The 13,843-nt window shown below is 49.5% G+C and overlaps 1 protein-coding gene across 1 annotated transcript in view; it reads left to right on the top strand.

Moving 5' to 3' along the window:
• The window catches only part of SLC39A11 (solute carrier family 39 member 11), a 91,791-nt gene that overhangs the window by 21,344 nt on the left and 56,604 nt on the right, over positions 1-13,843 (top strand). The window contains exon 5 of the mRNA XM_077787397.1: positions 2,337-2,475. Within this exon, the coding sequence (XP_077643523.1) occupies positions 2,337-2,475 (139 nt within the window). The remainder of the gene's footprint in view (positions 1-2,336; positions 2,476-13,843) is intronic.

Genomic DNA, 13,843 nt, shown 5'->3' with positions numbered 1-13,843 from the left:
ACACACCCTGACATCCTCTCTGACCCCGACTGCTTCTTCTCTCCCCGCCAGGGCTGCTGCTGTCTTTTATATGTACATTACGTGTGACATGGTGACAGTTTTTCCCAATGCCTATTACCTATATTAAATGGTGCTTTTCTATCTTTTATATGGTACATTACATGTTACATGTTTCCAGTTTCCCCCAATGCCTATTGCCTATATTAAATGGTGATTTTCTACTCTAAACCAATCTGTGAGTGCCAACATCACCAAGAACATGGAGGTGAGGAAGGAGAAAGAGGAGGAACAGGACCGGCCTACATTCCTCCATCTTAAACCCTCTGGCCCCCATGTACAAAGTAAAAACCTCCCTGCACAGGTGTTAAAACCCCCTTGTACAATACTAAAAAATTCTCCCCTTTACTTTGTGACTACTCCTACTCTAATATCTAAACTTTTGTGGCTCCTTGTTCTTCCTGCAAGGTTGGTAACTCATTCCATGGCTCAAACCCAAAATCACAGCTGTTTGCAGCTGCCTGCCAGGGTCTCAAATGCTTCTGACCTGGGCCTGGAACCTCCAAAAATGTCTGAGGGGCGTTTTGAGTTCCAGCAGCTCCCCACTGCCAGAGGCAGGGAGGGATGGGATATTGGGGGAAATCCTTCCCCAATGTGAGCAGGGGAGGCCCTGGGATGGGATTCCCAGAGCAGCTGTGGCTGCTCCATCCCTGGCAGTGCTCCAGGCTGGGCTGGATGGGGTTTGGAGCACCCTGGGACAGTGGAAGGTGTCCCTGCCATGGCAGGGGTGGAATGGGATGGGCTTTAAGGTCCTTCCCAACCCAAACCATTCCAGGATTTTGGGACAGGATTCCATGACTCCCTCACCCTGCAGCAGGAGGGGCCCCTGAGCTCCCATCCCCAGTCCCCTCATTCCTTATCCAAGGAAAGCTCCCCTCTCCCTTTGCTGGCTCTCAGCACCCGGTTTTGCTGGAGAACTCCTCCTTCCCTCCTGCCCTGCTGCTGCAGGAGCTGTGCTGGCAGGGGAGGCTCTCCCACCTCCCGAGGGATTTCATCCCCAGCTCCTCTGGCTGGGTCAGTGGAGGTGAGAGCTCCGGGCTGAACTGCAGATATGTCATTAGTATTAATAGCCCTGCTCAGACTCGTTATGCAAATGAGGGGAGAGGAGCCAGTTGAGTTATTCATCTTTAACCTTTATTTTGGGTTCGTGTGACCCCCCCGGTGAGGCTCCTGTTGCTGCTCTGGCTCAGGGTGCTGGGTTATCTGCTGCCCTCATCCCCACAGCTACACCCCTGCTCCCGGGGTGACTCCAGGTGATGCCAGCTGCACGTCCCTCCCTGGGGATGCTCCTGGGGCTGATCCCAGCTGCACATCCCTCTCGGGATGCTCCTGGGGCTCATGCCCAGCCCTGCAGCAGGAGGGGACTCAGGATGACACCCTGTCACAAATCACTGCCAGGGACATGTGCTGTGCTCCCGTGCCTCTAATCCCGAGGTTCCTCCTGCTGTGGTAGCTCCAGGTGGCTTTGAGGAACCTGAGCACATCCAGAAACACCGACCTGGATTCCTTTTATCAGTGACAGGAGATTGGGAAGGGCTTACCCCTGCCAGAGGGCAGGGCTGGATGGGATACGGGGAAGGAATTCTTCCCTGTGGTGGTGGAGGGGCTGGGGTGGAATTCCCGGGAAGCTGTGGCTGCCCCATCCCTGGGAGTGTCCCAGGCCGGGCTGGACAGGGCTCTGAGCACTCTGGGCTGCTGAAAGGTGTCCCTGCCCGTGGCAGGGGGTGGCACTGGATGGACTTTAAGGTCCTTTTCTGTAGCAACAATGCAGTGACCCCCGGCTCAGGGAAGAAATGATGATTTCTGTCTGGCTCCAGAAGGCTGCAGGATTGCTTTATTAAAACTATGCTATATGACATTAATATGCTATTTAAAGAGATACTATCCTATTCTACATACTCACTTTTTACTTACCTAACTCAAAGTCATAACTGCTGAGAGCCCGAGCCACAGCTGGATCTGATTGATCATTGAACTTCAACAACTTTCACTAAAATCTCATCAAGCAATCACTGCAGGTAAACAGCCACATTCCACATGGGCAAAACAAAGCAGCAGAGATAAAGCTTTCTCTTCTCTCTGTGCTTCTCCAAGGAATCCTGAGAGACAGAATGGAGTCTCTCTGTGCAGAGACTGTGAGTGGCACATTTTCCAGCCCGGGTGACACAGCGGTGAGGAGCTGCTGTGACACATCCCCATCCATCCTGCTCCATCCCCATCCACCCTGCTCCCCAGGGCCGGGCTCTGGGATGTGCTGACGTGTCTGTGTTGCCTTGCAGGGGTTCCCTGGCCCTTCCCACGCCGCCGTGGCCCTGAGCTGGGAGCAGCGAGCCGTCAAGGAGAAGCAGGAGCAGGAGCCCGGCCGGGACCTGGGGAACGAGCTGGCCATCAGGATAGGTAGAGCTGGGCTCCAGCCAGGCAAGCATCCTGCCATATCCCACCCCCAGAGGGCACAGAGCTGCCCTGGCACCGGGGCTGCCATCCCCATCCCCGGGGTTCCTCCCCTCTCCCTCCCTCCCTCTGCTGCCTTCTTGTTCTTGGCTTTCTCCTGCAGCTCTCCAAGCCACTTGTGCTGTCTGGGCCATGAATTATTGACCAGGAGCTCTCTGCTGTGCTGGAGGAGTGAAACCCTCGGGGTATTTCCAGCTCTGCCCCTGTGGCCTCCCCAGTGCCAGCTGGGGACTTGCTGTCCCCCCTCATTCTGGGGGTGAATCCAATCGCAGCTGCCAGAGGGTGGAACACACTCTTTCCTACTTAAACACCTTTTAAAGAAGGAATTTTGGGTGCCTCTTTGGGCTTCCCCAGCCCCCGGGGTGTGCGTGGGGTGGGTGGTGGGGACATGTCCACTGAGACAGCACAAGTGGCTCTTCCTCCACTCAACAGCTTTCCAGGAGACAAAGCAAATGCAATTCATTAAATTAATTTTATTTCTCCTCCGCTTATTTGCTTGGAATTGTGGTTTAAAACATGACGAGTGCAACTGGGAGCAGATTGATTTCCTTCCTTTTGCCACGAGCAGCACTGCTCCCCTCTTAAATCTGCCTCTTTTATTTAACCACATTGCTTAATTGCACGTTTCCCAAAACGCTGCAAATCCTCAGGATTGGAAGCAGCAGCCTGGCTTTTTCCAGAGGGATGGGAGGATTTTTTCTGCTCCATGCAGTGAGCTTTGCATCCTGTGAGTCTTTAGGAGGCAGCTGCAGGGGGGTTGATGTTTTTGTCAGGTGCAAACTTCCCATCTCAGGCACAGTTTAATTTTATTCTTGAAGGGAAAGCAGAAGTGCTCAGCCCTGCAGTTCTCAGCAGCTCGAGCTGCTGTGGTTTTTATGTTTCCATCTCTTTTTTGGTTGCAGACAATAACAGTGCAAATGGTTTGGGGAATAGAAAATTTCCATTAGGCTTTGTTGTTTTTTTTTTTCCTCTCTCTGGGGAAATGGTATTAAGACCCTACAATACATTAATTCTTTTTATTGTCTTTTCCTTTTTTTTCCCCTTTCTTTCTAGTGAAATAAACTCGGTATTTTCACAAGATGCCCCCAGCCTTCCAAGAAAGCTGCTTTCCCTAGGGCTGGGTAGTGCCTGCCGGGCTCTGGGGAAGCTCTGGGAACATAATGGGTGTTTTCAAAGTCTAATGGGTACTAAGTGGAATATTTCAGGCTTAATCACTGTTGAATCATTGACCCTTCCTTCATATTTACATCTTTTTAAATCGCTAAAGCTGTGAAAACAAAGGAAAATCCCAAAGCAGCAGCTGCCTTGTTCTGCCGGGGTGCCTGGGGAGGGATGGGGGTGAGGAGCTGGGATGGGGAGGGCTGGAAATGTGGGAATTGTGCCTCTCTCCAGGGCCTGCCTGTGGGGCTGGGGTCTCTCTGGGGCTGGGGATGCATTTGGAGCCTGCCTGGGGAGGCTTTGGGCTGTGCTCGCCAAGCCAGGAGGTTTCCTTCACACCTAGGAGAGGGAGGTGGGGGAAAGGTGGGAGTTAAACCTGTCCCTCATCTGCTCTGGGGAGACAAAAAAGCCTAATTTGGGTTTTTTCCCTCAGCCAGCAGCGCTGTGGAGCAGCCTAGGCTATGGCAGGGATGGAATGGGATGAGGTTTAAGCTCCCTCCCATCCCAAACCATTCCATAGCTGCTCTTCCCCCTCATCCCAAATCCTTTGGCTTTCCATCACTTGGTTTTACTCTGCTCCAGCCCCTCTCCAGCCTGTCCTGAGTAGAATTGAAACTTTCTGGGAGCTGCTAAAAGCTGCCTGTGCCTCGTGGCTGCCTGGAGTAAGGTGTGTGTATCCCTGGGAAATGCAGGATGGTGGATTCGCCCTGAATTGCACTGCAAAGTCTGTCTAGACCGTTTGATGAGTGGGATAATCACCAGGCTTTAATTACTGCAAGGGAGAGAGAATCCAGCCTTGTCTCTCAGAGCTCTGGGTAGGCAAGGGCTGTGGTTGTGGTTCAGTTCTTGGGAGCAGCTGGGATGGAGCTGGGGGGGTTTGTTCCCAGTTCTGGAGCCCTCTGGGGTGCCAGGAGTGCCCTGGCTGGGCTGTGCCCACCCTGCCCTGCTCCCTGTGGGCAGCCAGGGCTGGGGCCAGCCCGTCCTGCTGCTTTTCCAGGTGCCCAATCCAGAGGAAATGGCCAGGGCAGGGTCAGCCGGGGCTGGAGGCCAGGCCTGACCCTGCTGTGTCCCAGAAAGGATTTCCAGGCAGCAGAGCAGCTGGAAAGCTGAGCTGGGGCTCAGGACAGCTGGGTATGGAACAGCTGATGCCTCCTGCTGCTGAGTCAGATCCCCAGCCCGGTCTGGAGTGGGAGATGCTGCTCCAGCAGCCTCCTCATCCCCCTGCAGCTGGGAGAGCTCTGGGGAGCTGCTGGGGCAGAGCAGGGCACAGCAAGGTGGCTGCAAAGCTGGAGAAAACCCCAAATATCCCTTTGGTGCCCAAATATCCCTTTGGTGCCCAAATATCCCTTTGGTGCCTGGGCAGGAGCGGCCTCCAGGGAGGGAAGGGCAGTGGGAATTGAATTTCTGTGCTGGGAATTCCTGTGCTGGCTGCTGAGCTCAACTCCAGAGAAATGTCTGAGGAAGCAGCAGCATCTCTGCTGCTCATCCTCCACCCCAGAGCCAGGGATGTGTGGCTGGCTCCTGGAGAGAGATTTTACAGGAGCGTGGAGTGACAGGACAAGGAGGAACAGCTTCAAGCTGACAGGGAGTGGGCTGGGATTGATGTTCGGGAGAAATCTGTCCCTGGGAGGGTGAAATCCATCCCTGGGAGGGCAGAATCTGTCCCTGTAAGGGTGAAATCCATCCCTGTAAGTTGAAATCTCTCCCTGGGAGAGCAGAATCTGTCCCTGGGAGGGTGAAATCCATCCCTGTAAGGGTGAAATCCTTCCTTGGGAAGGCAGAATCCATCCCTGGGAGGGTGAAATCCATCCCTGGGAGAGCAGAATCTCTCCCTGTGAGGATGAGGAGGGGCTGGGATGGAATTCCCAGAGAAGCTGTGCCTGCCCCATTCCCAGAAGTGTCCAAGGGCAGGTTGGAGCCACCTGGGCTGGTGGAAGGTGTTGATGCCATGGCTCAAGTGGATCATCTTTAATTCCCCTGACGCCGTGGTGCCTGTTGTGCCTCTGGCTGCAGCAGTGTGGAGTCACTGCTGTTACTGGAGGAATGACTCAGTTGGCTTTTCTGGGCTGTGATTTAGGAGCTGCTGCCCTGGCATCCCTGCCTGGCTGCTCAGGGAGCAGATCCAGATGGATTTCGTGGCTGCAAAAACCACCCCGTGTTTGCAGCAGCGTCTGTTAGAAATGAAATTTTGTTAAGCTCGTTACTTAGATCAGCTGGGAGCTCTGGGGGACCTGCATGGACACCTCAGTAGGTAGAAATTGTGGGTTTTTTTCCCCTTAAATTGGAGCTGCTGCATCACATCTGAGGCCCAGGTGGGGATTTGGGTGGGCTGGGGACACCCCAGCCCTGCCAGGACCTGCTGGGCCCCTTGCAGCAGCATCACCCCCTCCCTAAGCTCATTCTTGCCATTTTTGGCCCTAGTTTTCCCCTCCAAAGGAAGTTTCCATGCACCAGGGCTGCCCGAGGGGGCTGCACAGGAGAGGAAGCAGAAGCTGCATCTCTTTCTCTCAGTGCACTGAAGTGTGCTGGGAGGAGCTGGGGAGAGGAGACCAAAAACCCCTGGGAACCAACACAGAGAGAAAACACAAGGTGAATTTTGGGCTTGGCACTGATGCTTGAGGCAGCACATCAGTGGGGCTTGTCCTTAGAGCCAAAAAATGCCCGTTTTTCCCTGGTTCTTCTGAGAAAGAAGGAAAACCCTGAGGGAAAACCTGCCCAGCCGTGCCCAGCTCCCCTGCCAGGAGCAGGGGCAGCTTGCTGCTGCTCAGCCTGTGGATCCTCTCCCTGTTCCCTCCCTCCCTGAGCAGAAGCAGTGGCTGTGAGGGAGAAATGATGGATCCAAACCCTGGGGATTGATCGGGGCCATTCAGCCAGAGCCTCCTGTGTGCATCCAAGAGGTTCATTAAGCCCTTGTGGCTTATATAATGTGAGAGTCCTGCTTTAAAAGGAGTGAAAAAGGGGGAGTTAAAAGGAGTTAAAAGCCCTTGTGACTTATATAAAGTGAAAGTCCTGCTTTAAAAGGAGTTAAAAGGGGGCTGTTGCCCAGTTTTGCGTGCTCCCAGCTCTGTCTGGGATAACTTGGACACGTTCACACCGTGCTCCTTGAACTTTCAGAAGCCATCAATCCCTCCGGAGGCCTCAGAGCCAGCCTGGGTGATAAATGCCTCTGGCAGTGTCTGTATTGATTAAAAAACATCCCGATGCCCCTTTCTGAAGCGTTTCAAATGGTTATTGACCGTCCCTGGCAGCCCGGTGCCGTGCTCGGCGTTTATGGGCCGGGCTAAATGTGGATTTATGGAGCCAGAGCTGCACAGGAATAAATCAGAGGGGTTGTTGCTGTTGAGGCAGGACGGGAATGAAGAGACTCTGACCAGAAGTCTGCTGAGAGTAAAAAATCTGGTTTATTTAAAATATACTGCTCTTTTATACAGAGCTTTGTGGGGACCAACTCCATTGGTCCTGAAGTGAAAATAACTCAAACCATTGGTGTGCAGTGCTTGATGCACAGTGCTAGAACTTTAAACAATGTTAATAATAAGAGAGAAATCATTATTTACATTATTTTTTAGCTTTTCCCCAGGCTTCTGCCTGGCTAGAAACTCTTGTTTCTGTCTCTGACTGAATCTGAGACCCACGGGGGCACATCATTCCTGCTGCTTCACTCGGGGTCTGTGCCCCCAACGTCCACGCCCTGCCCTGCTCCTGCCACCAGGAATTTTCACTTAATTTTGAAAAGCCACCTGGTGGCTGCTGCTTCTTGGATTTACTTGTAGAGGACCCAGCTCTGCCGTCAGTGAAGCACCCAGAGCAGGTTTATCTGGACAGAAAATGGTTAACTTTGGGTTTTTTCCCCTTTATTTTTGTCGAGGTTGGGATTGAAGGTATTTGAGATGATTGTGTTTGGATTTAGGTGTTTAATATTTTTATTAATGTTACAGTTTTTACAGTAGTGAGTTTTGTAGTTTTTTATTAATAAGGTATAAAATGGTTAATTATTTTTTTGTTATAAGGTTTTTAAAGGTTAAATTATCTAATTAAGAAATGATACTTAAATTATTTTCACTTTTAATTCTTCCAAGTCTGCACTGCAGACTTTTCTGTTCAATTACAAACTACTACCTAAACTTACGAAGAAGGTAAAGAAGAATAACTTACAACTTCTATTTTGCTTCATATTTATTATTATATTCTAAACCCCTAAACTTTAAATTTTTCACCCTGTGATATTACACGCTTCTAGCTAATTACACATTTGTCATTCTGGTGTTATCAGTCAATTTTGGAAGCTTGAAATGAGGATTTCCAGCCAACCTGCCAGTGGGCAGCTGTGCTGGCTGCAGGGGCTCTGGGGATGGGATCTGTGTGTGGAGCAGCCAGTCTTTAATTCCAGGGGCTTTTTGTTCATCCAGGAGCCTGCTGGGACTCAGTGATGAGCTGGGGAGGCTCTGGGGGTGCAGGGAGGTTTTTTTGTGGGGCCTTTTCCCAAATGCATCCTCACTTATCACCCACTGTTGTCAAGGAGGTTTTGTTTCCTGGCTGCACCTCACAGTCTGTTTAATTCAGATGAAACAAATTCCTCAGGAACTCCTAGAGCCCAGCAGCTCTAGGGGCTTCTAGATGTTGAGTATTTTAAGTAGACTATAAATTAAAATGCTCTAAACAGATAGAAAATCCACAGGTGAACTTGCTTGGTATTAACTTTTCTAATTGACTTTTTCCTGTTTCATAGGCTAGCCAGTTTATTATCTAGATCAAAATGTCAGAGCTCCTGAAGAACAGAGAGTTTCTAGTTGACATGAGTGGCAGTTATTTTGCACTTAAAAATCCATTCTAAAGGCAAATCTGACCTATGATGTCTGGAGAATTGCTGAATTGGAGCTCACTTGCTGCTTCTTTTCTTCCTTGGCTGAGTGGGGGGAAGTTGAAGTCTGCTACAGAGAATTAAGCACTCCAGTGCAGCTGCTCTGAGAAAAAGCCTTAAATTTCAAGGTTTATTAAACCAAACCAACAATTGGTTTGCTGCAGCCCCTGGAGTGGAGCTTGGTTTGGCTCCACTCAGCCAGCACAGGAATTCATTTGTGTTCTGGAGCTGCTTCTTCAGCTGGGAGGGGATGGGAATGGTTTGGAGTCACCCTAAGGAAGGTTTGGAGGGGTGGAATGAATGAGAAGCAGGGGCTGGGAAGTGTGGGAAGCCCAGAAAAAAAGGTTATTGCCCAGATTGCTGCCCCTAAACAACACTGTAAGGATAGTGGAGGGTGTAAAAAAGCACTGCCCAGCTGCAGAGGGGCTGTGGATGCAGGTGTGGGGTGGGAAATGGGCTGCCAGGGCGTGGAGTGATCCCAAAATGCAGCTGTGGGGACACTGGAGTGGCCCTGAGCCCCTGGGGGTGTGTGGAGCAGTTTGGCCATGTCCTGGAGACAGAAATACATAAAACCACAGTCCTGCTCTGCCTGTGCCCCGTTTCCTTCCCTGCAGTGTCACCCCAAGGGGTGGATTTAGGTCCAAAAAAGCCCGAGCTGCTTTGGGATTTCCACTGCTCTCCCTGTGCCTGCTGCTGCTTTGGCCGCTGGGACCAGCCTGGCTCTGCTTCTGCTTCCTCAGCTCTGAGCACCCCCAAACCTCCTCAGCCTCGGGGTGCTCCCAGGGGTTTGGGGGCACCTTGGGCCGTGGTTTATTCCCTGAAAGCACCCGGGGTCTTGGCAGGGCTGCATAAGGGGCTCCTGAGCTGCTGGGGGTGACAGCAGCCATGGGCAGCCCTGGGCTCTTGGTGGAGCTGGAGAAATGGGTGGACTTCCCTCTGGCCTGGGAAAATGGGTGAATTCCCATCTTGGCTGGGATTTGGGGTGAGCTCTCCCAGCTGGTTTTGCTCTCACACACCAGTTTAACTCCAGTTTGAACCGGAGCTGGGCACCAGTGACTGGGGAGCTGCTGGGCAGAGCTCATCCTGCTCATCTTCCTGCAGCTGGATGTTTTTCCTTTCTGCAGGAGTTTGGGATCCTTTTTCCATTTGCAGGATCTGGGATCCTTTTTCCATCTGCAGGAGTTTGGGATCCTTTTCCCTCCTGCAGGATCTGGGATTGTTTTCCCTCCTGCAGGAGTTTGGGATCCTTTTCCCTCCTGCAGGAGCTGGGATCCTTTTTACATTTGCAGGAGCTGAGATCCTTTTCCCTCCTGCAGGAGCTGGGATCCTTTGTACATTTGCAGGAGTTTGGGATCCTTTTCCCTCCTGCAGGAGCTGGGATCCTTTGTACATTTGCAGGAGTTTGGGATCCTTTTCCCTCCTGCAGGAGCTGGGATCCTTTGTACATTTGCAGGAGTTTGGGATCCTTTTCCCTCCTGCAGGAGTTTGGGATCCTTTTCCCTCCTGCAGGAGCAGGTTTCCTCTCCCTCAGTGGCTGCTCTGATGTGATTTGTGCTGTGATTTCCCTCCCATCTGATTTCCATCCCCACACGTTTTTTCCCTGGCAGCTCCCGGTGTCCTGAGCAGGTTGTTCATGTCCAGGCCTCCCTTTTTTGCCCTTGCACGTGGTATATGGCACAGGATGATGGAATATGCCTTTTCCCTAAAAATCAATGCTGGAGTTCCTCCCCCCTCCCACCAGGAAGCTCTCCCAGATACAAATATTGATTGTTGAGCTAAAAGCCATGTTTAGATCATAATTACCCTTTAAATCAGTGGGGTTGGGGGGTTTGCACCGTAATTGCTCTTTAATTCAGTGGGGCTGGGGGGGTTCACTTTAATTATTCTTTAATTGAATGGGACTGGGGAGGTTTTCATTTTAATTATTCTTTAATTCAGTGGGGCTGGGGGGTTTTCACTTTAATTATTCTTTAATTCAATGGGACTGGGGATTTTTAACTTTAATTATTCTTTAAATCAGTGGGACTGCGGGCTTTCACTGAAATTCCTCTTTAATTCAGTGGGGCTGGGGGCTTTTCACTTTAATTATTCTTTAAACCACTGCAGAGCTGAGGGGTGCCCTGGGATGGAGCTGCCCCTTGGATAAGGATATTTAGGAGCTCAGATAATATTTTGGAGGAGCCTCTGCTGTGGGACATCTGCCCAGGGCTGTGTGGGATGGAGGCATTGAGCCACAGAGGGTGTCTGATGCAGAATGGGAATTTTAGGGCCATTCCAAACCAACATTTTTTTTGCTGTAAAAAAATCCCAGGCTGCTTTTTTTCCCAGGCTGCTTTTTATGCCAGGTTTCTCCTGGCTCAAGGAAAGGTGGTGCCTGCTGGCTCAGCAGTGTGTCTGCACCTTCCTGAGCTGTGCAGGACCTGGAATTCCCCCAGTGCCTCCCAGTCCTGGCTCTGGGCAGCACTGGGAGCCCCAGAACAGCGGGGTCTGCTCATCCCTCCAGCCCTGGGATTCAGGGGTCCCTGGGATTGGGGTTCCCTGGAGGTTCCACACGGTTCCAGGAGGATTTTCCCCTCCTGGGAGCAGCAGCTCTGTAGGGGCAGGCAGGGCTCTGCTCTGAGCACACCAAGGCTGGGACTGAGGCTTTGTTGGCCTCCAGTGGATTGAGTGCATTTATTTCCTTTCTGCCGTGGATTTATTTCCTCTGAATTTCCAGCCAAGGAGGGATGGAGCCATTTCCAGGGAGGGAACCCTGGCTCAGATCATCCCCCTGCTTCATCCTCCTTCCCTTTGGAGGCTCTGGAGCAGCTGCTGTGCCTCCAGGCTGCCTGTGCCATCCCAGAGGGGACACGGAGCAGCTGGTGCCGGAGCTCACCCTGGGGCAGGGGTTCTGTGTGCTGGAAAAGTCTCTCCTCCAGCCCGAGCTTCCAAAGAAAGGCTCAGCAGTCTCTGTTGTTGGTCTCAAGGCAGTTTATTGCAAGTTATCTAAAAGATTTTCTCCTGGGGCTGCTGTGGTTTGCTCAGAGCTCAGGCAGAGGCACACACACACCCTGACATCCTCTCTGACCCCGACGGCTTCTTCTCTCCCCGCCAGGGCTGCTGCTGTCTTTTATATGGGACATTACGTGTGACATGGTTACAGTTTTCCCAATGCCTATTACCTATATTAAATGGTGATTTTCTATCTTTTATATGGGACATTACGTGTGACATGGTTACAGTTTTACCCAATGCCTATTACCTATATTAAATGGTGCTTTTCTATCTTTTATATGGGACATTACGTGTTACATGTTTACAGTTTTTCCCCAATGCCTATTTCCTATATTAAATGGTGCTTTTCTACTCTAAACCAATCTGTGAGTGCCAACATCACCAAGAACATGGAGGTGAGGAAGGAGAAAGAGGGAGGACAGGGCAGGCCCAGATCCCAAATCCATCTTAAAACTTCTGACCCCCATGTACAAAACCAAAACCCCCCTGTACAGCACTCAAAAATTCTTCCCTCTACTTTGTGACTACTCCTACTCTAATATCTAAACTTTTGTGACTCCTTGTTCTCCCTGCAAGGTTGGTAACTCATTCCATGGCTCAAACCCAAAATCACAGCTGTTTGCAGCTGCCTGCCAGGGTCTCAAATGCTTCTGACCTGGACCAGAACATCCAAAAATGTCTGAGGGACATTTTGGGTTCCCACAAGCCGGGTTTGTGCTGGGATTTGGGGCTGGGGGGAGCCCCTAGCTCAGCTTCGTGGCGCATCCCTGCACCAAATCCCAGTTTGTGCAGCCCCCAGGAGAGGTGCTGGTAAATCACCCCAGTTCCGAGGCTCTTTCTGCCTCCTGCAGTGGGATTTGCTTCCCAGCTGAGGCCCTGCCCAGCACAGCACCTCCCTCTGCAGCCCAGGGCTGCGGCGTGGGGCTGGAGCAGCTGGCAGGTCCCTTCCCAGGATTCCATCCCTTCCAGTGGATCTCAGCAGCTTTCCATCCTGGGGGGCTGCTGGCATGGCAATGTGTCCCCTGAGTGTCCCATCACCTGGCCATGGCACCAGTGGCCTCTGGCTGCCTGCAGGGGGGAGGTGACAGCAGGGTTTGTGCTCAGCTTCTTGGGCCCAAAGATGTAATTGATTTTTATTTAGAATTTTATTTGATTTTTTTTTTTTTACTTTGGTTTATATTTTTTCCTTTTATTTTTCCTTTTATTTTTATTTGAATTTGGTTTTCCTTTTATTTTTCCTTTTATTCTTCCTTTTGTTTTTCTTAATTTTTATTTTAGTTTGGGTTTTATTTTATTTTTCCTTTTATTTTTCCTTTTATTTTTCCTTTTATTTCTATTTGAATTTGGTTTTTATTATATTTTTCCTTTTATTTTTCCTTTTATTTTTATTTGAATTTGGTTTTCCTTTTATTTTTCCTTTTATTTTTCCTTTTATTTTTTTTAATTTTTATTTTAGTTTGGGTTTTCTTTTATTTTTCTTTTATTTTCCTTTTATTTTTCCTTTTATTCTTCCTTTTGTTTTTCTTATTTTTTGTTTTAGTTTGGGTTTTCTTTTATTTTTCCTTTTATTTTTCCTTTTATTTTTCCTTTTAGTTTTCCTTTTAGTTTTCATTTTATTTTTATTTGAATTTGGTTTTCCTTTTAGTTTTCCTTTTATTCTTCCTTTTATTTTTCCTTTTGTTTTTCTTAATTTTTGTTTTAGTTTGGGTTTCCTTTTATTTTTCCTTTTAGTTTTCATTTTATTTTTCCTTTTATTTTTCCTTTTATTTTTATTTTAGTTTGGGTTTCCTTTTATTTTTCCTTTTATTTTTCCTTTTATTCTTCCTTTTGTTTTTCTTAATTTTTATTTTAGTTTGGGTTTCCTTTTATTTTTCCTTTTATTTTTCCTTTTATTCTTCCTTTTGTTTTTCTTAATTTTTATTTTAGTTTGGGTTTCCTTTTATTTTTCCTTTTATTTTTCCTTTTATTCTTCCTTTTGTTTTTCTTAATTTTTATTTTAGTTTGGGTTTCCTTTTATTTTTCCTTTTATTTTTCCTTTTTTAAACTTTAATTTATTTTTATTTTAATTTTATTTTGGCTGTTATTTTACTTTTATTTTTATTTCTTTTTCTTTACTTTGACAATCCATTTCTTTTGATTTATTTGGCTTTTCCCAAGCCCTGCTGCATCCGCACGTCGCCAGCCTCTAGCCGAGCTCTGTCTCCGAGCCCGCGTTATCTGCGGGGCGCGGCGCTGAGCGGACGCGGCTCCTCCGCAGCCCCGAGCTGCCGGGCCCGTGTCACCCCCCCGGCTGATGCTCGGCGATAAAACTCCAGCCCGGGG

This window comes from Lonchura striata, chromosome 19, assembly GCF_046129695.1.
Source record: "Lonchura striata isolate bLonStr1 chromosome 19, bLonStr1.mat, whole genome shotgun sequence".
Lineage (NCBI taxonomy): Eukaryota > Metazoa > Chordata > Aves > Passeriformes > Estrildidae > Lonchura > Lonchura striata.
The sequence above is the reverse complement of the archived record's forward strand: the minus strand, read 5'-3'. Positions and strand labels throughout refer to the sequence as shown.